The sequence below is a fragment of the Ctenopharyngodon idella genome, chromosome 2, assembly GCF_019924925.1.
Source record: "Ctenopharyngodon idella isolate HZGC_01 chromosome 2, HZGC01, whole genome shotgun sequence".
Lineage (NCBI taxonomy): Eukaryota > Metazoa > Chordata > Actinopteri > Cypriniformes > Xenocyprididae > Ctenopharyngodon > Ctenopharyngodon idella.
This window is the reverse complement of record NC_067221.1, coordinates 13,372,583-13,395,140: the sequence shown is the minus strand read 5'-3', so window position 1 is coordinate 13,395,140 and position 22,558 is coordinate 13,372,583. Positions and strand designations below refer to the sequence as shown.

Here is a 22,558-nt window from a genome sequence, read left to right as displayed (position 1 = left end):
CTCATGTATCGGTAATTCTTTGTTAATTACATTTTTCCTCTCCTGCAGTCAATGAAGTCTGACACAGTTACAAATGGTAGTCATTTGGAAAACAAATTGTTTAGATTTGCCAAGGGACACGATGATGATACTGTCAGTGATCTATTCCAGACAAAGTTTCTGTGAAAAAGGCTCTGATTTTTCTGTCATTGTTTTAGATGTAATGACTTCAAATTCTGTATCAAACTCAGTTCATGATAGCAGAATATTCAACAGATACATGGGCCTCAGAAGCTTTCTAATATGTAAAGGTTGCCATCTGCAGGCTGAAATCTAGTTTGGTTACCAGTGAAGCAGCAGTTTGTAGGCTAAAATGATGCTACTCACTACTACTGTCATGTTATATTCAGAGCTGGCGAGAAGGGAGGGGGGTGGGGCAGAACATCCCAAGCCCTGTGATGAGGGGGCCCTACTATGGTCTTGTACGGTATAGCCTACTTATTGGGCCTGAAGAAGGGGAGGCCCACCCATTAAACTTTTTTCAAGGCACATAATTTTTAGTGACAGTGCTGAGTATAGTAGCAAAGATGGTAAGTGAATGACTCAAAGATTCTGACCTGAGTACATGGGTAATAACGCTATAATATGGTGAATTCGTTCAGGTAAATTTTGCAATTCATCTCAATGACAAAAAGTGGCCAACTTTAAGGGACAATTCACCCCAAAATAGAGATACTGTCATCATTTACTCACCCTTGTGTCTTTACAAAACAGATAAAGTGCCATACACTTTTTGAACTTTCTTCTGCGCAACACAAAAGAAGATATTTTGAAGAATGTTAGTAACCAAACGGTTTTGGTGACCATTGACTTCCGTTATATGGATAAAACAAAACACTTAGACATTTCTCAAAATATTTCCTTTTGTGTTCAACATAAGAATGAAATGCAGAAGAAAGAAAATTTTCATTGTTGGATAAACAGTCTAATCTCACACCTAGCCATCCATGTGTAGAACAATATTTAAAGGTGTTAGAAATGGTTCAAGATAATCCTTATATTTGCTCAGTGTCTTTAGGGGTTTTGTCTAGAGTTATGTTTATATTTTAGATTTAATAGCGGCTGATATGTTTAACCATTTATAAACATCCTTAATACTTCCAAGACTACGCTTGTTGTTCCACCCAAATCTTTAGTTTATTCAGGCATCATTATAATCCGACTGTTATTACCCTATTAAATATCTTAGCAATACATCATGTAAAAGTGAACAGTCTTTGGCTGAACAGCTTCGTCCTTGTCATTGCTGAAAATGAGTTCAAGCACAGTTCACTCTTCTCTTCAACTTCATTTCACATGGTGGCAACAGGGAAAAGTTTTCGCAAACTTTTTTTTGACCGCCTTTCCAGATTGACAGCTCTTCTGTCCAATCCCGCTGTCTAAGAACACTTGAGGTCCCGCCCACACTCGGCACTCCAGGGTCGATTGACTAATCAGAAAGCGACTATCCCCCCTCCGCCATTTTGTAAGGATATAAGAAATACTAGCAGGTCTACCTCCCGTCTACGACAACCTGTAGTTTTGTGTAGTGCCATGGACGGGTAAGTTGAAAACACCTTCATTCCAAGTTTGATAGCCCTTAAATACCTTTTTTTCGTTGGATGTTTGATTCATGGTGGTGACTTAATACATTATGCACGGTTAAAGCGTGTTAAATGACGTAAAGTAAAGAGGAAATGGTTATTTTTTTACTCGTCTCTGCCGCTCTTAATGTCTCCCGTGCCGGAAGGGCTCAAAGTTGAACCAAACTGACCAGCAACCTGTTGCAAGTAGTCTAGTTGCAGTCTAGTTCATGAAACACAAGCGAACTTAAGCTACATTATTTTTTAAGCTTAACTGGCAAGACGAAAATGTCAAATGGCCATTGTAACGTACGGAAGCGATAGAACAGCCACTATTTGGCAACCAACGTGTCTCAGTTTCCGCATTGTTGTTGGGTGGCTAGCTAATTACCTGCTAGCCTGCTAAACCGATGCCAGTTCAACTTTATTGTTGCTTTACTAGTTTGTATGTTCGATGCACGTTAAATATTTTTCAATCCGTGCTAAGTAAGTTTAACACATGTACAATGGTCCGATTACAGTAACTGTTTTAGATAATGAAGCGTTGAAGATGATGTTGCGTTTACACTGGCACAGAAATCCGATTTTTTTACTCTCATCTGACACAGATCGGAATTTGTTGCACACGTGTAACGTTAAACACACAAATCAGCATATGTTTTTTTCCCCCCACATCCATTTCTGAGCCACTTTCAAATGTGGTTTTTAATCAGATACAAATCCGACATCGGACCGAGGTCTAAACACGTATATCCGATTCCCATTGGAATTCCAAGCCACAACAAGGCGAGTGCGACACGTTTGCCCACAAAGATAGCTTTTTAATGTCGTATTATGAAGCAGACCTTCATGTATGCGCTCGCACTATTGAAGTGGAAAATTTATTCACGAGCATAGAAACGTGTTTTTAACCTCTGCCCCATGAATTGTATAAACACAACTACTAAACTATGGAAAGCTATATTTCTCAGCAACAAGGTGATAATTTAGCTGCTTTTGTAATTAAACTGGCAGTTTAAGCCTATTCATTGTTCAGAACTGATCTTCAAGGTTTGAAACTTTGAATATGTAACATTTTATTTACGTATAATAAAAAAAAAATGTTTTGAACTGAATCGTTTATAGGCGTATGCTTATTATAAACAAATTTTTGGCAGAATGACAGCCTACAATAAAAGTGAATGGTGACTGAGACCTGTCATTCAGCCTAATCTCCTTTAGTGAGAAAGGAAAAACTTACAGGTTTAAAACGTGATAGTGAATGAATAACAGGATGTTGACAGAAAATTCTGTTTTTGTGTCTTCTGCAGCCGGTTAGAGACTGATCTGTATCCTCTGGGATCCAGTTACGTCACTGAAATAGAGTAAGTTTTGCATTTCTTTGCATTTATGCAAACATGGACTGGTTGTACAGCATTATCACCTACCTAAACAAAATTCAAGATATGTTCTCAAGAGAAGTGTGAAATGGATTGATGCATTTGATTGGCATAAAGAGTGGCTTAACTGGCCTGCTTTGTTTTACTGTTTGCTTTTATATCAGGTTACATCCTAGAAGGTGTGCCTGAATTGTTTCATACAACGGACGTCTGTAGTTCCTGCTGGGCCCATATTTTATCTTTAACTAATGTTGATTATAGTCTTCAAATGACATTTTTGTATCAATCAGAAGTTACACTTTCAGTACACCTATTGTTCTAAAGCCCCGTTCACACAGAATGACTAAATTGTAAGAGTATGCCAAGTCACTGTATCCAACTGTATCTGCGCACATTCAGTTCTGCTGCTATCCAGTCAACAATTGATGGGTAGAACCAACTCTGCTTTCAAAGTCTTTTTTTTTTTTTCTGCAATAGTTAGTTTCACTTGGATGTATGTCACAATACAGAAGAAAAGATCTGTCCCTGCTTCCGTTACATACCAAACATACTCTAAGTATTGCATAACCCTGTCTATTGCTGAGCTCCTATCAAATGTGATTGAGCATCTGTTTTCTAATTTGTGTAATGTGTTTTTTTTTGTTGTTGTTTTTTTGTAGCAGTGTCCATGATATAACAGTCGGCACAAAGGTATGTCTTTTTTTTTTTTTTTTTTTTTCTCTCTCCCCTCTAACTTTTTACAAAAGTGACCATGTCTGAGTTGGTTTCCGTGTTTGTTTGTTGTGGGTATTCCGTAACAAATATTAGTTTGGGTTGTATATCTGGTTTTAGAGGTTGTGCGTTCCTCCCTCCCTCCCCTTTTTTTTTTTTTTTTTTTTTTTTTTTTCTTCCCCCTCTAAATTGCTGAGTCTGAGGTTCTTGTCCCATCTGCATCTGATCCTGCAACTGTAATTATTCTGGTCAAAGGGCACCTGTTGTTTAAACAATCACTGTGATAAGTGACCCAAAGGTGAAAAATGTAGCCTACACTCTAATCTTGATGTTTTGTAGCCAATTCAAAAATGACAACCTGGAGGATTTTAGTTTCTACTTTTTTTTGCAAAATATTTGCACAATACAGTTATTTGGTTACAATATTGCTCTCTTCACACTCATTTGGATGTGTTTGTGTATTGAGACAGCCTGCTGTTGTTTCCCCTGATGTCTTTCGCACATGTGAGGAGGAGGAGTAGAGATGTAGTAGATGAAGTTGCAGTCCTGTCGGAGTCTGATCGCTAATTACTGTGGCTGGAATGCTGTGGTTGCATTCCTGTCTCCCTGACCCCCTTATTCAACAAAGACTGTGCTCTCACCCAGGAGGTTTGCACTTTGTCAATGGATGTAAACATGTTGGCACCTGCAAGTCTTGAGCTCCTAGTGGGAGTCATGGTTCTCGGCTCCTTTTTTCCCTTTCCCAAGCAAGCACTCAAGCTGCAATGCACTGCTGTTAAAAATAGAGGAAGGAAATGCTGGAGTTGGGTGGATGTCTCGCTTGAAAACAATGGATGGTTTAACCAGAGAAGGCTTTCCGGTCATAGCTGTTTTATAAAAGTGATGTTGAAACCTGACTCCTGCAGGATTTAGCTGGGAGGAATGTGCCGTCCTCTTTTTGAAGAAATGCAGTGCCATGTAAATGCTATCAAGTTATTTTTCCCGCCCTTTGCAACATTATTAATGGTGTTTATGCTGTAGGCTGCTTATTGAGCCTTTGGGCTGTGTTTAAGGTAAACTTTATCCAGGGTGTGGTAAAGTGCCCTTGAGGCTGTTTGTATTAGACCATGAGGGGAAAATCAACCCAAGGACCACGCGTTCAGCTTTGTTAACAATACTTTCTTTTGGGCTGGAACAGAACACACATTGTGGTAATGGAGTGTAAAGGCTTTGGCTTATCCAGCGCATGTGACCACTTCAGCAGAGACTTGCCATTTGAAGTGGTTTATTAAGAGAGTGATGCTGAATGATTTGCTCATTGCTCCATTGGCCAGCCAAGTGGCTCCAGCTTGGCCTTGAGTGAGAGACTTTGTGTTAGTGTTATGGCAGGACACAGCTGCCTCTGTTTGCATTTCTTTCTTTCTTTCTTCTGCTTTTACCAGCAGTAAACAGTATAGTGATCTCTTGTGTATAGATGCCTGGGCCAAGAATAGTTGTAACCATTAGGCAATGAATAATTTTATTTATTTTTTTTGGTCATTTTGGAAATATGTTCCAATTACATAATTTTAATGTGTAATCAGACTGGGGTTTAGTGCGTGCTAAACTTTGCCACATGACTTTCTAATACTATGTCAGATGACAATTTATGTGACCTTTTTGTTGTTCGTGCACTGTAGCTGATTCACATCTTGTTTTCACAGTGTGTTTAGGGTCTTCTGGTTTGGTGGTTTGAGTGTCATATTTTGCAAACCTTGTAAATGTGTCCTGTCCACTTCCCTTCTCTTTTCAGAGGGGATCTGACGAACTCTTTTCCTCCTGCATATCTAACGGACCTTATATAATGAGCTCTGGAGCAGGTAGGCATTTATGGCTGTGTTTATACAATACTGTTCAAAAGTTTATTTTTTAAATAGAAAAGATTATAGAACTTTCAAATAAATGCTGTTCTTTTGAACTTTCTATTCAAAGAATTCTGAAAAAAAAAAATTATCAGTTTGCACGAAAATATTAAATGGCGCATATTAAATGCCGAACCCTGGGGCCTGGTCCGTACGGATCAACTACAATCCATTTAACCCCTAGACACTGCTGTGTGTAATTTGAAAAGTGCTTTATGAATAAAATTGGCTTCATCTGAGTAAACTACATTTTAAAATGGAAAACATTTCTTTTAAATGGGAGTAATATTTCACAATATAACCTATGTATTTGAATTCTTAATGCATCGATTTCAATTTAATTTTATCTTTTTTTTTTTCTTTAGCAAATGGTAATGACAGCAAGAAGTTCAAAGGGGACATCAGGAGCCCTGGCATTCCTTCACGAGTCATACATGTGCGCAAACTGCCAAATGACATAAACGAAGCAGAAGTCATTTCTTTGGGGCTTCCCTTTGGCAAAGTGACTAACCTTCTGATGCTGAAAGGAAAGAACCAGGTAAAGACCACTGCTGCCTTTCATTTCCTTCAAAATATGATTACCAAGCTTTGTATGTATATCAGTGTGCCTTGCCTTATTGTGTTATCTCCTCACAGGCCTTCCTGGAGATGAACACTGAGGAGTCAGCACAGACCATGGTCAGCTACTACTCCTCTGTCACCCCTGTCATCCGCAACCATCCAATCTTCATGCAGTATTCCAATCACAAGGAGCTGAAGACTGACAACTCACCCAACCAAGTTGTGAGTACAAATTACATCACATTAGGCATTTAATCAAGGGTAATTACTCAATATAAATCATTCTTTCAAGAATGATAATGCATACTTGTGCCCTGCCCCCTCCATTCCCATAGAGAGCACAGGCTGCACTGCAGGCGGTGAATGCAGTCCAGACAGGAGGCATGTCTTTGAGCGCTGTTGATGGAGCAGGCATGGGGAGCCAAAGCCCTGTGCTGAGAGTAATCGTTGAAAACCTCTTCTACCCGGTTACTCTTGATGTCCTTCACCAGGTATTGACTCTGTCCATCAAATGAAATTGAAAAAATGTTGTACTCCTTAATAAATTGTATTATATTATTAAATAATGTTATTACTATTATTGCATTACTTGTTTTCCCACCCTCCCAGATCTTCTCAAAGTTTGGCACAGTTTTGAAGATCATAACCTTTACCAAAAACAACCAGTTCCAAGCACTGGTCCAGTACTCAGACGGAATGACTGCACAGCATGCAAAGCTGGTGAGTAGCATAGTGGATCAATATATTTTTGGATGAATGGGCGGCTAAATCCCTTTTGAACCCTGTAATCATTTGGCTTAACATTCAACAGTCTTTGGATGGACAGAACATCTACAATGCCTGCTGTACCCTTCGCATCAGTTTTTCTAAGCTCACCAGCCTGAATGTTAAGTACAACAACGATAAGAGCAGAGACTACACTCGTCCTGACCTACCTACAGGAGACAGTCAGCCCTCCCTTGATGCACAGACGATGGCTGCAGCTGCCTTGTGTAAAACTTTTTTTTTTAATATATATATAAAATTGTGTTAATAAATGGTATTTTAAACATGCATAAAATCACAAACTGCATTTTCTTTCCCCCTTCAGCTGCTCCTGGTATCATCTCTGCATCGCCATATGCTGGGGCTCATGGTTTCCCACCAACATTTACCATTCAGCAGGCAGCAGGTCAGTCATGGCCCTCATAATAACTCTCTGTGGATCACGTTGGCACAGTTTCCCAGCAATAGCATCCATGCTGTGTGTTGATGGCTGTCCCTTCCACAGGTCTGTCTCTGCAGGGCATGCCTGCCGGGGCTCTCGCATCACTCGGTATTCCCGGTGCTGCGGCCGCCGCCGCCGCCGCTGCTGGACGCCTGAGTTTTTCCGGTCTCACTGGAGGAGGAAACAGTGTCCTGCTAGTCAGCAACCTTAACCCTGAGGTTAGTGCCTTTTTGAATGGTTTAGATTCACTTAGCCTTTAGTTCATTAGCCTATGGTTCTTGTTTCAACAAGCCAGACTCCATTTCGTTGGTAGAACTGTAAAAATAGAGATCTTGGAAGGCAATAAAATTTTAGATGGCATCTGGTGATGAATTAACCAAATACTTCATATTTGTGTAGCTCTTCAAATCATGTACTGTGTGTTTATGCCTGTGTGGAGGCTCATTTGACTACTGTACAAACATGCATGTCAACCGTTTCTTAATATTTGTTGACTCTTGTCTGAAGCCATCTGAAACATTTCATTTCTAGTATTCCTTTAGAGCTATGAAAATATATATTGTCTCTTTATCTTTCCTGTATTTCATTGTTAATCTTCTCTCCTTTCTTTTTTTGCCTTAGTGTTCCTATAGTGAAGCATTTAATTTAGCAAGTTCTGCTGACTGGAACACTACATTTTTCTTTATGTATACTGACCTTGTTTTTTACTTCCTTTTTCTTGTTTCTCTCCCTCCCCATTCCCCTTCCCCCTTTTATTATTTTAATACTTTGACCTGGAATCTTTTGCCAACTGAATGCACCACTTTTTTTTTTGTAATATTTTAAACTCCCTACCTAAACAAACAATACGATTCCCTATTCACACCAATACCGGATACATAAACTATTTGTTTTTCTACTGTGCAACCAACCAACACACAACAACATCCCCAACCCACCACCACTACATTGTCGGATATCCTCCTTTACTTCTACCCTTCCCCCACCTTTCCATCATGAACAATATCACCCACCTTCATGATCCTACCACCGTTTTTCGCCATTCCTGTGGAACTGCCTCGCTGTGGACATGTTCAACCTCCACTGTCCTGCCTCCGATCTTTTCCTGTCCCTTCCTCCCTACGCTGCCTTCCTCTGCTGTCTTAAGAGCGTTACGCCCCAATGCCTCTTTATTCTTTTCGGTATGTTATCATTGGCATCTCCTTTTTTATTACCTTTTTTGTTTGTCATATTTTAACTTCATCTAAGATGTGTACTTTGGTTTGTATGTGATGTGGAGTTTTAAAGGAAATGGCAAACAGCTGCAGCCTTTTGGGCTCTTTCATTTTCTGGATGCTAAATATCTATTGAAAATGTAAATTGTTAAATATTGTGGTCATATCAGTTGTGTCATTTAGACTGATCTTAGCAAATTGCTGTTATGAATCTACAGTCAATTTGAGAGGCAATTTTATAGCAGATTTTTGCTTATTTTAAATGCCATACCCTCTCAATAAGCCATATTGAATAATGCATTTAATAAACTTTGTTCGATTTCCCTGTATGTTTAAAGTGCAAATTTCCTGCAGTCCTAAACGTAATATTAAACCAATCAAGATTACTTTTGGAGTAAATGTTTCCAAAATCGACTTACTCTGTGGTTTTTGAAGTAATTTTAAATTTATAAATGTGGAAAGCCAGGTCACAGTAGAAATGTAGTTTGTTTGCACTAGTAATGCATGCCTGCCTGCCTTAGCTATAAAATGACTTAATTGTATAGATATTTCATTGAAACACATTCTGAGTGTTTGGTTGAGAAAATGGTAATTAGTTGTCCTGTCATACAGCAGGCACATCCTTATGTAGCTACCGTTATCTTTTGGTAGGTGTGTATGGTGACGTCATGAGAGTGAAGATCCTGTTCAACAAGAAGGAGAATGCATTGGTGCAGATGTCTGATGGGACCCAAGCCCAGCTAGGTATTTAAAACGGTCTTTAACTCTTTAGCAACCTTTCTAAGAATCAGTACCAACCTCTCTTGTCATTTTTAGCCATGAGCCACTTGAACGGGCAGAAACTGTATGGTAAGGCTTTGCGGGTCACCCTTTCCAAACACACCACGGTACAGCTGCCACGTGAAGGCCATGAGGATCAGGGGCTCACCAAGGACTACAGCAACTCTCCTCTTCACCGCTTCAAAAAGCCAGGCTCCAAGAACTACTCCAACATCTTCCCTCCCTCCTCTACTCTCCATCTCTCCAACATCCCGTGAGTCCACCAAACTAACACCAATCTGTTTGACTTTTTTTGCACTGCTTTATTCAATGTCAATTTCTTCTCTTCTCAGTCCTTCTGTCACTGAGGATGATCTCAGAGGATTGTTTCTAAGTTCAGGAGCTGTGGTTAAGGCCTTCAAGTTTTTCCAGTAAGACTTTTTTTACAGTTGGTTTCTATAGATTGTCACACTATTTCCTGGAAGTCTTTAAAATATTGTTAATCCTTTCAGGAAAGACCGTAAAATGGCTCTTATCCAATTGGGCTCTGTGGAGGAAGCAATCGAGTCTCTGATCAAGTTTCACAATCATGACCTGGGAGAGAACCATCACCTCAGAGTGTCCTTCTCCAAGTCCACCATCTGATAGAGGCTGTTTTGTTTTAAAGAGGTTGAAAGACTGTCACTTTAGACCAAACTTTAAGCCTTCCACAATTTATATCACTGTGGGCAAATGTGTTCCACAACACACACTTCATCATTCCTTTATTATATCTATATTCACATATGTATGTCTATTTGTAATTCCACTTTAAACCAGTAGACCAGAGGAACTCTTTAACCCAATGTGATTTGGGTTTTAATAGTACGTTTTTCTCAGACGGTTTTTCATGATTTAGCTCATCGTTGGCACACATCGGTTTTGGATCATAGATGCTGCATAGTTTACACTTGTGCCTCTGCGGAAAGCCGCACACCTTTCAGGTTGCACACGCAAAGCCTTGTTTCATTTGTTGAACTTGTAATTAACCTTTTCAAACCTACTCCCTGTTTACCTTACAAAAAAAAAAGCAACTGTGCCTTACATGGTGCTTAAAGTATATCTTCTTAATGGCCTTAGTAACATTTTGATGTTTTTGGCTTCTTTGCAAGAACCATTAACCTCAAACAAAAAACAAAACACAAACATTCCAGCTGTTCCCAGGTGGTCCCCGTTTAAATTTGACTAGTAAAAACACAATGTTTTCCTTTAAAAGGCAGCAATTACTTCAGTTTATTAACGGGCTTTGTTTTTGTATCTGACTGTCACAGCTTATCACTTTGCATATAGTTATTCTAAATGTGGATCTGTTCCTTATGTACCGTATATAATCTATAGTTTCATTCCTCTTTATTTTTTATTTTTATTTTAGTTGCGTACATATTTCTATACTGTCACCCAGAGTTCACTGATTTCTACATAATTTGATTATGCTGCGTGTGGCAAAATAAGTCAAATTAGTTTTTCTTTTTTCTAGTTCACAAGTGTTTTAATGAACATGTAAATTTGGACCTTCAAAAACTCAAGTTTCTTTTGGGTCTCTTACTGTCATTTGCCTTTTGTTCAAGAAAATTTAGCATTACAGAGTCTTAAAGTCCTACGTGACGTTTGTGTGAACCGAGACACCTGTGACAAGACTTCGGACTGTTTTTGGCACTTCTTTGTGTTGGGGGAAAAACGTTAAGGCCACGGTCTTTCGACACATCCATTTCATGTTGTTTGTGGCATAAGTCTTGATGCTCAGACATTCCCTTTTACCTTTTGAGCTTGTATATGTACTATAGGGGAAATCTTTCCATTTCAGTTTTTTATTTTAGCCTTTGCAATTTAGAAAAATACTTTTGGTTTTTTTTTTTTTTTTTTTTTTTTTCCTCCTTCCTGAAGAGTAGCATGATGGACCAAAGCATCTTCCCTATACTGCCAGCCAGTTTTTGATCTTTCTTATTGAAGTGTATCTTACTGTGCAGCAATATTCTGTATTATTGACAGCTTTGATTTCAGTGGGCAGAGGCAAAAAGTTTAGAGGCCTTATCTTTATATTATTGCCGTTTGTTTACAAGAAGCGACGCAAAACCTTGAAAATATTACAAATTAGACAAGATATTGTGGGCTTTTTTTGGCCTAAAACATGGATTGAATAATTATTTCTGTCAGAGAACAGAACCAAACAAAAGTCTTAAATCCTTTATTGCGTTATATAGATACTTCTTTCTATTGCATATATAGTTATACTTGTTTTTCCCACTATGGATGTAATGTTGAGTGGGTGAGGGCTACTGTGTATATATATATTTTTTTTTTGTTATGTACAAGTAATTGAAAAATCAGCATCATTTGTGTCAAACATGTATATTTTGATAAGATAATAGCAGACATTCAGCTCATTGTAGAGCCTTCCTTTTTTACACAATATTAAAGAGATTCCAACACGTGTCTGAACATGTAATTGCCCTCTTGTAAGCATAACCTTCTTTTGATATAGATGCTCATACTTTTCTGTCTTCAATAAATCTTTCTGTTTCTTGCTTTCATCTTTGTCTTTTTTTTAATTTCTGAAATTATTAAACATCTTGAACTTTTCACATTCTACATCTGTTTGCTCTATCAGTCATGTGGTTAACAATCTCTCTCTTTTCAATCTTCCTACATTTGGGAGACTTCTAATGACTCACTGGTTTCACTAACTTGTTTCTTACCATCTGTTTGCTGTTAGAGGATATAGAATGAGAAATCTGTTTATGAATCCGCTTTAATTTTGATGTGAAACTATTTGAGTTCTTGTAGCTGCTCCAAGTGGCTCAATTAAAATCATTTTTTAGGGCTGTGATATTCAAAATTAGGTTGTGTATGGAATAGCTGGAGATAAAATCTCCTGTCTAGATTGAAATATGATAAACATATTATCTACTCCATTACTAATTTAAGTGACTTTTCTAGGTCTTTCTATACCTTGTTATACAGATTTATACAGATTTTTCATATTTGGATGCATTAAATGTGAGCCATATGCAAGTGTACTTTCAAAGTAAAAACATTTTATATGTATATCTTACCTATACAGTATGTTCATGTATGTGAATAGTCTCTCTTGACTTGGTTACATTCTGCTTCTTGTACAGCAGGTGGCGCACTAGCTTAAGTTACAAAATTGGGTCATTCTTATGGTTTGGTGCCCTTTGGACTTTGATAGTTGTGGAAAATTAGGTTTTAACTAGTAAAATTAATTTTTGTTCTATAAAGGAACATATGGAATGTTTTAAAAGTCTTATAGCTCAAGCTCAATGATTTTTCAAAGTGTAACCCAGTTAATTAAAGGGTTAGTTCACCCAAAAATGAAAATTACTCGCCCTCATGTCGTTCCACACCTGTAAGACCTTCGTTCATCTTCAGAACACAAATTAAGATATTTTTGATGAAATCCGATGGCTCAGTGAGGCCTCTATTGCCAGCAAGACAATTAACACTTTCAGATGCCCAGAAAGCTTAAAGACGTATTTAAAACAGTCTATGTGACTACAGTGGTTCAACCTTAATGTTATGAAGCGACGAGAATACTTTTTGTGCACCAAAAAAAACAAATAACGACTTTATTTAACAATATCTAGTGATGGGTGATTTCAAAAAACTGCTTCATGAAGCTTCGAAGCTTTACGAATCTTTTGTTTCGAATCAGTGGTTCGGAGCGTGTATCAAATTGCCAAAGTCACGTAAACCATTGAAATTTCGAAACGTTTAGAAATACTTATGACGTAATGAAGCCTCGTTTACTGAAATCATGTGACTTTGGCAGTTTGATGAAGCAGTGTTTTGAAATCGCCCATCACTAGATATTGTTGAATAAAGTTTTGTCTTTTTTGCCACATAAAAAGTATTCTCGTCGCTTCATAACATTAAGGTTGAACCACTGTAGTCACACAAACTTTTAAATATATCTTTACACTTTCAATGCCCAGAAAGCTACTAAACTAACTTAGGTGAACTAACCCTTTAATACATTACATTTAGGAGGGTTGCTAATATGTTGATGTAATGTCACAGGATTAGACCAAGAAGAGTTATGTTCTGATAAAATAGTCTGTCTTTAGCTTTATTTTTTCATACAGCATTCTAATTTCCTTCTCTACGAATTTTTTTTCTTGCCAATCTGACTATCTCTCCCCCATCTCTTTCTCATTTTCTAAAAGTATTGCCTCCTTTTCTCAGAGTCAGAATCCTTGGTATGCCTCTGCTGCACATCCCTGCAATCAAGATAAACATAAAATATGCAAATGTTTTTCATACCCAAATAAATTCAGATCCAAAATTCATATGTTCACCCCCTTAGCATCATGAGGCATCAGGACTAAATTGAGGCACTGAGTGGATAAAATTAGCAATGTAGCTAACATTTGGTTATCATTTACATTTTTAAAAACCCATAACGTTTACTGGGAACTCAAAAGGCATCATGTGAGTTTTGGTGTGCATAGAATTGAGAGGCAAACCATTTTTCATGGCTCAGAGGATTGCTTTATTGGATCAGGTGAAGCAGCTCCTTTAAAGATGAGGCAATGCTGAGAAAGTTATCTAGTCTTATACCAGACTCTGATGTATAAATAATTTGCCTCACATGCTATTTGCTGCTTTACAGTAAATTAGTAAGGTAATATGAGCAAGGGATATGTAGTTCATTGAATCATTTTGATGCATTTAAAATTGAATACAGCTATAGTTCTCTCAGCAAATTTTCAAGGCGACTGAAAAAAGATAAACATGAAAATGTACAACATAAATTGGCATTTCTTAAGTTGTTTTATTGAAGAACCTATAGTTAACAAAATTAATTGTTTATTTTAATCTACATTCCTAGTTTTTGGTAATGTTTTAAATCAAGCAACTTTTGGGCAATGGTTGAGTACTACTGTTTAGAGAATAGGAAATTATTTGATAAACGAAAAATGACCCTTTACAAAACTATTTAAAGACGCATATGAGCAATCTTGAGACAGTAAATGGCAGAGGTGAGTTTGAAGAGAGCTCGTCCAGGCCCCGCCCCCTCCTGAAGGTACACCGCTGATGATAACTGTCGCACACGAATCAGATTCAGGATGATGAACCGATGAATTATGAAGAAGTGCGCGAGTCAGATGCTTTAGAAAGCTTGCACGATTTAGTTGCTCGAAGCTGAACGTATACCAGATCCGAAAAGCTGATTCAAAGTGTGAGAAAAGGCGGAGATGTTTAAGCCAGAATGGGGCAAAATTGCCTTTGTTCCTCCAGGACAGAGAGGACTCGTGCAAACCGCTTGAGATGTGCGTAGGATCTCTGCTTTTCAACTGGAGCGAGCTAGAAACAACACGATTCCGCGAACAACTAACAGATAACTTGTGCGAATAAGATGAAGCGCTGAAGAAACGCGAATCTAGAAAGGCGTGTGTTACAGACGGGGATGTGTTTCATGTGTGCTTCTCGTGCAGACCACATGGGGTAGAGGTATCTGGAAGTTGCAGCGCTGCAAACGGGGAGCATCACTGTAGGAGGCTCGAGACGCGCATTACACTGTCCCGCGTTCATATGATGGACGGATTTCTGATAGAGCGATAGAAAATGACCGTGGACCACCTTGGAGCCCTCTGGCAGCATAAGAACCAACTGTAATGGATTTTCCCCTAAAAAAACATCCACTGTTTATGAAGTAAGCTACAGAAAGTGATGCTGCTCATTCTGTCTGAAGGAATGAAAATCGCTCTGGATTACAAGCCTAGTTATGATGTTCAAAACTACGTATATACATTCAGTCAAGCAAGCGGGTATTTGAAAATTTGTCTGTGAAATAAGCGATCGAGAATCTTCTTTTGGAGGTGAAGACTAGTATAAAAACTCAAATGGAGTTGCCACTGGTGGTTTTTACGGTAGTGTGTTGGGTCTCCGTATGGTCGGACGACAGGATCATCTCAGACAGACATGCGGTCTACTGGAACAGTTCAAACTCCAGGTGAGTGTACGCTATGGCAAGCTGTGTAAATATTTAGTACTATATTATGTTATCGTACCATTTCTTTCATATTACGTGTTAGTATTTTTTAATTTGCTAAATCATACAATCATTTCGGATTATTCCAGCTGTTGCTTATCTGTTTAAATTTTACTAGTAAAAAGTAAAACTAGTAAAACATTTAAATATTTGAGACAATATCTATCCCGAATTGTTACTAGTGACATTTTCTCACAAGCAATAATTTGCATTTTTAATTGTCATATATAATGATGATTAGTCAGAGTGGCTGGCTTCTTTAAGGTTAAATCTAGCAAGATTAAAAATATTATTAGCAATGGAATAAATGCTAGTAGGAAAACTGATACATTAGGTAATAAGTATTCAAATAATGTCTAACCAGTAGAATAATTAGCTAACTAAACAGGTTCTAGTACCTTATTAATAATTACTAGTAAAACTGGAGTGCCAGCAATAATTGGAATACTCACTAGTTGACTTTGAATAGTTGATTTTTTCCTATCCAATGGCACAACTTGCAATTTATTATTAGTACTATTGTGATAGTGACTAGTAGCAAATGATCACTAGGATCTAATAAATAAGCACTACCAACTAATTGATTAGGTTCTAGTCACAAATGAATTAATTACTGGTCATTAAAATAAGTAAAACTTAGTTTTAAGGAATAATTGTTAAAATGGCTTGCCATACACTGTTCAAACCCGGGCCATGAATCATTACTGCTGGCACAGGGGATGGAGATGGGTTTTTCTTGAGTTTGAAAGTATTAATTTTATGAATTACAAGGTGTAAGTTAAATTATTGTGTAGATTGTAGAATATGCATCTTCCATCAAATATTTGTGACTGAGTATGAGTTTAACACTAATTATCCTCTTAGAAAATTACACAGGGTTGAAGAAAAAAGCAAGTAGTCATCATATTTGCCAGGATATTTGCCAGCATCTCCATATCATATAGATTTAACAAGTGTTGCTATTCTGTGAGAGCCACTGTATCATTTTCAAAATTTGTAGTAACAGAATAGCAACACTTGTTAAATCCTTATGATATGAAGATGTCAAATATACTCAATATCATGGTATTTTCAGAAGATTTTGCATGAGCTGAATAAAAAAAAACTGCGCTTTATTATCATGATGTATTTTTGTCAATCAAGAGAGCAGCAACCGCAGACGCTTTCACAGGTTGACAGGTTTTGAAATCATAAGTTCCATGTAAAGTTCATTGACATTGCTCATTCCTCCCTATTTCAAGGGTATCTGTGAGCAGGGTTCTCTTGCTGGCTTGGAGGGTTTGCTCAGGGGATGTCAGCCTAATGGCTTTTGACATGCAGCTCCTCAGGTAGAGCTTGGCTAGATAAATAAACACGGCGAAGGTGCTCTCACGGCTGAATTAACAAAGTTAAGAGTGGCTGTCTTGCAGTACATCAGTAGTCTGCCGAGGTTTAAAATATTAAAGAGGCTCAAAGGAAGATTTCTTCTCGAGCTGGGTGCATGCTCTTCCACCTCAATGAAATGTAGGGCTGGATTTGAATTTTTTTGCATTGAATAAGCCACCCTGATGCGTTCAATCTGCATTAATCCTTATTTAGCAGGATACTTTACCTTTTTTCCACTCTTAAGATGATAAATGTGCAGTGTTAGAGTCTCTAATCTATTTCCCCTATTTATGAATTTTTTTGAATCTGTATAGGTTACGCTCTTAGGGGTTTTTTGCAACTTGCCATTGAAGAACCATTTTTGGTTTCTCAAAAAATCTTTTAGTAAACAGTTCTTAAAAGAACCAATTTTTTCCTTATTGTGGAAAAAAAAAATCTTTAAAAAAAACAAAACTTTTTCACTTTAAAGAGCCTTTTGTGGAATGAAAAGGTTCCATTGATATAGGTTATTCATGGAACCGTAGTTGCCATTAAAAGGCTTTTATTATTTTTATATGCTGCAATAGTTTTCAGAGCTGAAAAAAAAAGCATTTCTTAGACTCAACTAGCCTGTAACCCTTTTGCTGGTGCTCACAAAGAACATGTATTTCTATTATTTTCCAGCTATCCTATCAAAAAGAGCCGCATTTGCGCCCCACCAAGGGATTGTACGAGAAACAATCCAAAAAAAGAACACTCAGGGGTCAGCTTTACTTTTCAGCCCATCCTGACCTCGCTTCTAGTCCTCTTGCAGTATTGTAGTCACAATCGAGGTGAGCCGTTTGCAGGGCAATTCACCTTGAGCATTAAAAGCTTGCCATGAATCATATTTTCTCTCTCTTAAGCTCCCTGTCAGGGGTTTTCTATTGAAGCCCAAACTGAAAAGAAGATGGACATCCCCTCAATGCCAATATGGTTGGCCTCTTGGGGGTCCAGATGAAAAAAAGGGAAGATGCCCAGCTCTGTAACCCAAGAGGATGGACTAATCTAATCCTGTGGTTTATCCTTCAAAAGGCCCTCTCTTCTTGAAAGCTTTGAGGTTCTTAACAGAAGTCCCGGCTCATAGCCCCTCGCTCAAGTTGTGCTGCGGTTGGCTGGGGACAGCTCAGTGCTGGATGTTGTCTCGGCCTTCGTAAAGGGAAGAAGGGGAAAAAAACAAGTGGAGCTGAGGAATCCAGTGCTCACAGTGATTCATAGATGGCTGCTGTCATTATTCCCTTGACAGCTCACACTGCTTTTTTTCTGAGACACTCTGCGGCTGCCTTTTGGGCCCTGCAGTAGTGCTTTCTGTTGAAGTCCTGGCACAGCAAAGCGACTGAGGGTTATTTGCATGCAGGTTCATCTCTAAATTGTTACCATTATGGAAACAATGAATATGTGAAAAGGTCTAGATGGAAGCCACAAATAGCCCTGGCTCTGAGAAAGGCTATGAATATCTTAAGGTAAATTGCCTGTGCAACATACAATGCGTGGACGAGTCCAGTTTGCAAGACATTATATCGGCTTATTGTTATTCGTGATTGAATTTAATTAAACATAACCTCTCGTCTGATTGTTTGCTGTTAGATGGAGTTGCACAACCATGTCTAATGATTTTGACGATCCACAGCTGTGTTGATGATGTAACGGCTTTGAAATACCCGTCTTTACAACGGGGAAAATATCTCAAGCACTCAGGCTCAGATTTATACGATACCCTTTAGTTTGTCTGTCGTATTTAGGTGGAATTTAATTTTTAAAATGAAACTCATTTATTTCATTTGTCCTTACGCTGAGATAGCGCTCGGATACTCAGAAGCGTATCAGATTTCCTCTTGTCAGACAAAGCAGGTAGAAGCTCAAGTAGCTGTTTGCACAGTAAAGAGGTCTGATGCTCATGTTCTGATTTGTCATTCTTGTCTATCTCAAGTTCGCAACCTTTGTGGCTAAAAATGTATTTTCAAGATGTTTTCACCCAGCTCTCTCTGCAGAGACGGTCCCGATGTGAGGCCACAGTGCTGAAATCTTTCATCAGATGAATTACGTTTTCAAAACACAGCACAATCCTGTCAGGAAACGGGCGGATTTTGAAAACTGGAATGGTTGTTAGTTAAGTTTCCGTTCTCTCTCTGTTGGAACGTCTCTTTTTGATTTTACTGCACTCTCCAGGTGCTTCTCCAGTGACTCACCGGCATATGGGAATATGTCTTGAAATATGTAGGTTCACTGGTTAAAGATTCATCCCCTTTGGTTTCATCATTTGGTTGCAGCGCTTTAGAGTGTTTTAAGTTTTAGCCCTGATTGTTCTGTCATTTTCATCCAAATAATTCAACATTAGCAGTGGGGTAAATATTTATCTTTGTATGGTAAAAGGTTTTAGTGCTTAAGTCTTCAAGCCCTATTAGACCCTAATTACATCTTAGTATCTGTTGTGTATGAATGTAGTTTTATGGTTTTCCCAAGGCTTAAACATTTCAGCATGTGGAGCAACTGTGTTTGTTTATCTGAGGAAAACAGGATAAAACATGTACTTTGAGATAGACATGGTCTAAATCGTACTGTTACATAAAAGTGATGCTCTTAAACGTTTAAAAATAGCACAAGGTGCAGCTTTAACCCTGGGGCTATGGTAAGACCTGTGGCAAACCACTACATTAATGCGCGTTTTTCCACTTTCCACTAGCAATCTGTGGGGAAAAAAGACTGTCCTTTTTCCAGTAAACTTTCATAAATCTTTCTCTTTAAATACATAGCTAGGGTTGTGGATGTTGCTTTTGCTGTATATCTTGCTTTCAATGCTTGCACAGTATGCTGTATCTGTCTTGGGGATACAACTCAAGGAATTTTTCAAGCTGTCTGAGCATTTGCGGCACTGTGGAACTGAAGCTCGGCATTGTTTTAGGGTGTGCAGTTTCAGACCTGACACATGCTTGTTCAGCAGTCATTGAATAGACCAACTGTATGTGAAATGTGAAAATCAGATTGTAGGATTCCTGTGCTGATGGAATGAGATTTCTTCTTTTGTGATTTATTTTTAATTATCACTTCTCATATGCAGCTTTTACACATGAGAGCACAAAAGCTAAAAAGGCAATGTTCACAACAAAAAGGTGCATTTACACTGTCTAATGCTGCACAAAGGATGCATAAATGCATTCACACAGGAATTTGCAATAGCAGAAATAATATTATGAAATTTAATGTTTTTCAAGTATTGAATTGTTAATATAGAAACATGAAAGGATTGGAAAAAATATTAAATGAAAAAAAAAAATGAAATAAAAAATATAAAATAAATACTAATAAATGGTATAGTTTCAGGTATATAGTTCACCTAAAATTGAAAATTCTCTCATCATTTATGTATCACAGATGCAGGGTTGGGGATCGTTTGAATTGTAGCAATTCCAATTCTGATATCCTTATCGATAGTTTAGATTCCAATAAGGTAAAAAAAAAAAAAAACTTAGATATTCTTTTTGCTAAATATTTTGTTGCAGCTGATTACAATGAACAAAAATCAACAGGCTAAAGAACACTTACACAAGGGACTTTGCCTATAGTTTTTAACAAAAAAATACCACAGCACAAACAACTAGCCTAACTAATATAAAGTTCAAGCATTCTTAAAGACAAGTAAATTAATATAAAAGTAAAATATAAGACAAAGTAATTAAATATAAAAACAAATAAATTAGCAATAGCACAAATAAGGTTTTTAAAAGTGTAAAAAAAAACATAATGGAGATATAATTAATTTTGAAGTTTTATTAAGTGTTAACAATTAGATTATGTGGTTTTTAGAATCAATTAACACTGCTTTTGTCATTTTTTACAAGATGGACAAAATTTGTCACCAAAAAAGTCATTCGGTTTAACCAAAATTTCGGTTTTACCGAATGACACTTTTGATTATACCAAATGACGATATTTTCAAAAAATGCTAACAGGCTGATATCTAGCTAGCAAAAGAATAATCAAACATTTTGTATTTAATACAACTTTTTAAAATATTACAACAATTTATAGTGGTTGTACCGAATGATTTGATGTTTCGGGACATGCGTATGAGCAAATGAAAACATCAATTTTTCAAATAGTTAAAAGAGAGTTAGCCTAATTACTTTGCTTCACGACCATGTGGACCTTTGCAGGTGTCTGAATGATGGCACATCCTGTCACATGATACCGACCGCATGACTTGATCCAAAATGATCCCTTTATATTGGTTACTCCAAATGACATCAATGAAATTCACTTTTCTGGGCATTCTTTCTCATTACAAAGCAACAACTTCTACACATAACTTTAATACCATTTTGCACTATGTTGATATATGATGTTATAAAATCGTGGCAGAATAAAAAATATGTACATTTATTACATTTTAAGATATTTTAATCACAAATGAAATGGCTGTATTGGCCTTTAACTTTAGTTAGTGTGTAATGTTGCTGTTTGAGCATAAACAGTATCTGCAAAGTTACAGCGCTGAAAGTTCAATGCAAACAGAAATATTGTCTTTTAAAGCTATGGCAGTTTAATGCCTACAAAAACGACCGGTTTGGACTACAAGGAGCTTCATAAACACTGCCCACAGGAACACGCAAAAAAGTGGACGAGGCCATGTCGCGTACATATAAGTCTTCTTCCTAGGGACGCTGGACTTAGGGAACAATGTTTAAAATTTATGTTTAATTCTGTTCCTGACAATTATAATTCTAATTTAGCTGTCTGTGCTGCACATTTTACGGAAGACAGCTTCCTGAATCTACACAAGTTCAATGCTGGATTTGCACAAAGGCTATTACTGAAAGATGGAGCAGTTCCCACTTTAAAAGCAGAAGCTGCTGTTTATGGGCCTCAACCTATAAGTATGTTTTATTTTTTTATAAAGTTATATTGTTTCTGGGATGTAAACAAAGACCAATGCGGTTTGGCTTCGCTGGCTAGTGAGCTAAATTCTATTTCATACTTCTCCAACAAACACCAACAAACTTCTATATAATCACACCAGCGAACTTCTGTTGGTGTTTGTCTGCGTTTCTGTTATCAGTGTACAGCATTGTTTTATTACGGCTTTTATGTTGTGTTTACCCACATGCTCGTTCATGCTATAAATTAAACAACAACTTTACAAAAATGCTACTACTCAGTCATGTATTCAATTACAGTAAAGCTTTAATCAGAACACTATGGGGCAGCAGTAACATTTACAAGTGACAGCATATCTAAACACTTTGACACAAATACAAACAAAAATACTTAACATTCATAAACGTCCATTAAAAGCTGTGTTTGCAGAGGTTCTGCTTGACCCTCTTCATCATTACTCTGGGTCTGATTCGGGCTCAAATTGATACGGCAACATTGCCGCCATTATTTACATTTCCACCGACGCAAAGACTGGACTTTGACCGGATCACATGCGATGTTTGCCCGTAATGGTAAGGGCCGTGGCGTTTCCAGACAACATGAATCAGGTGACAACGTATTCCGGATAGCGAATCCCAATACACAGGGCCAGCTAACCAATCTCAGTCCATTGTGTATTTCTGAGGGAGGGGCTTCATAGAACCAGGAACTCAACAGAGCATATTTAGGAGAAGGGAAACAGCGGTGTAGAATAAAGGTAAAATATAAGAAAAATATGGCGTTTTTTTTTTTTTTTTTAAACAAAGACATGTTAAACTGCACCCCATAAACACAATCAAGCCTGAAAAAAAAAACAGTGAACCACCCCTTTAAGATTTTCAGGTAGGTCTAGTATTCAGATACAGAAACTGTAATCAAATGTAAAATAACACTGCA

The 22,558-nt window shown here is 37.6% G+C and overlaps 2 protein-coding genes across 4 annotated transcripts in view; both read left to right on the top strand.

The window, feature by feature from the left end:
• The first annotated feature begins 1,492 nt into the window (after positions 1-1,492).
• Positions 1,493-11,882, top strand: ptbp1a (polypyrimidine tract binding protein 1a). 2 transcript variants are annotated; one of them, XM_051864730.1, is made up of 16 exons: positions 1,493-1,580; positions 2,912-2,965; positions 3,640-3,670; positions 5,463-5,529; positions 5,937-6,109; positions 6,208-6,354; positions 6,468-6,623; positions 6,742-6,852; positions 6,944-7,124; positions 7,223-7,303; positions 7,403-7,557; positions 8,487-8,520; positions 9,205-9,297; positions 9,370-9,586; positions 9,666-9,743; positions 9,825-11,882. In XM_051864730.1, exons 1-16 carry the CDS (start codon positions 1,573-1,575, stop codon positions 9,955-9,957), a joined length of 1,719 nt encoding a protein of 572 aa, XP_051720690.1. In that variant the 5' UTR covers positions 1,493-1,572; the 3' UTR covers positions 9,958-11,882. The 2 variants fall into 2 exon arrangements, with proteins under 2 accessions (XP_051720690.1, XP_051720699.1); XM_051864739.1 differs by having other exon boundaries at positions 1,534-1,580; positions 3,643-3,670.
• A 2,534-nt stretch (positions 11,883-14,416) lies between these two features.
• efna2a (ephrin-A2a) overlaps positions 14,417-22,558 on the top strand; it is a 73,095-nt gene continuing 64,953 nt past the window's right edge. For both annotated transcript variants that reach the window (XM_051878945.1, XM_051878953.1), the window contains exon 1: positions 14,417-15,325. In XM_051878945.1, coding sequence (XP_051734905.1) covers positions 15,216-15,325 — 110 coding nt within the window. In that variant the 5' untranslated portion in view covers positions 14,417-15,215. The remainder of the gene's footprint in view (positions 15,326-22,558) is intronic.

Excerpts from the sequence above, each read along its gene's own strand:
- ptbp1a (XM_051864730.1), top strand. Across the intron at positions 3,671-5,462 it reads ATATAACAGTCGGCACAAAG|AGGGGATCTGACGAACTCTT; the intron begins GTATGTCTTTTT and ends TTCTCTTTTCAG. Across the intron at positions 5,530-5,936 it reads TATAATGAGCTCTGGAGCAG|CAAATGGTAATGACAGCAAG; the intron begins GTAGGCATTTAT and ends TTTTTTCTTTAG.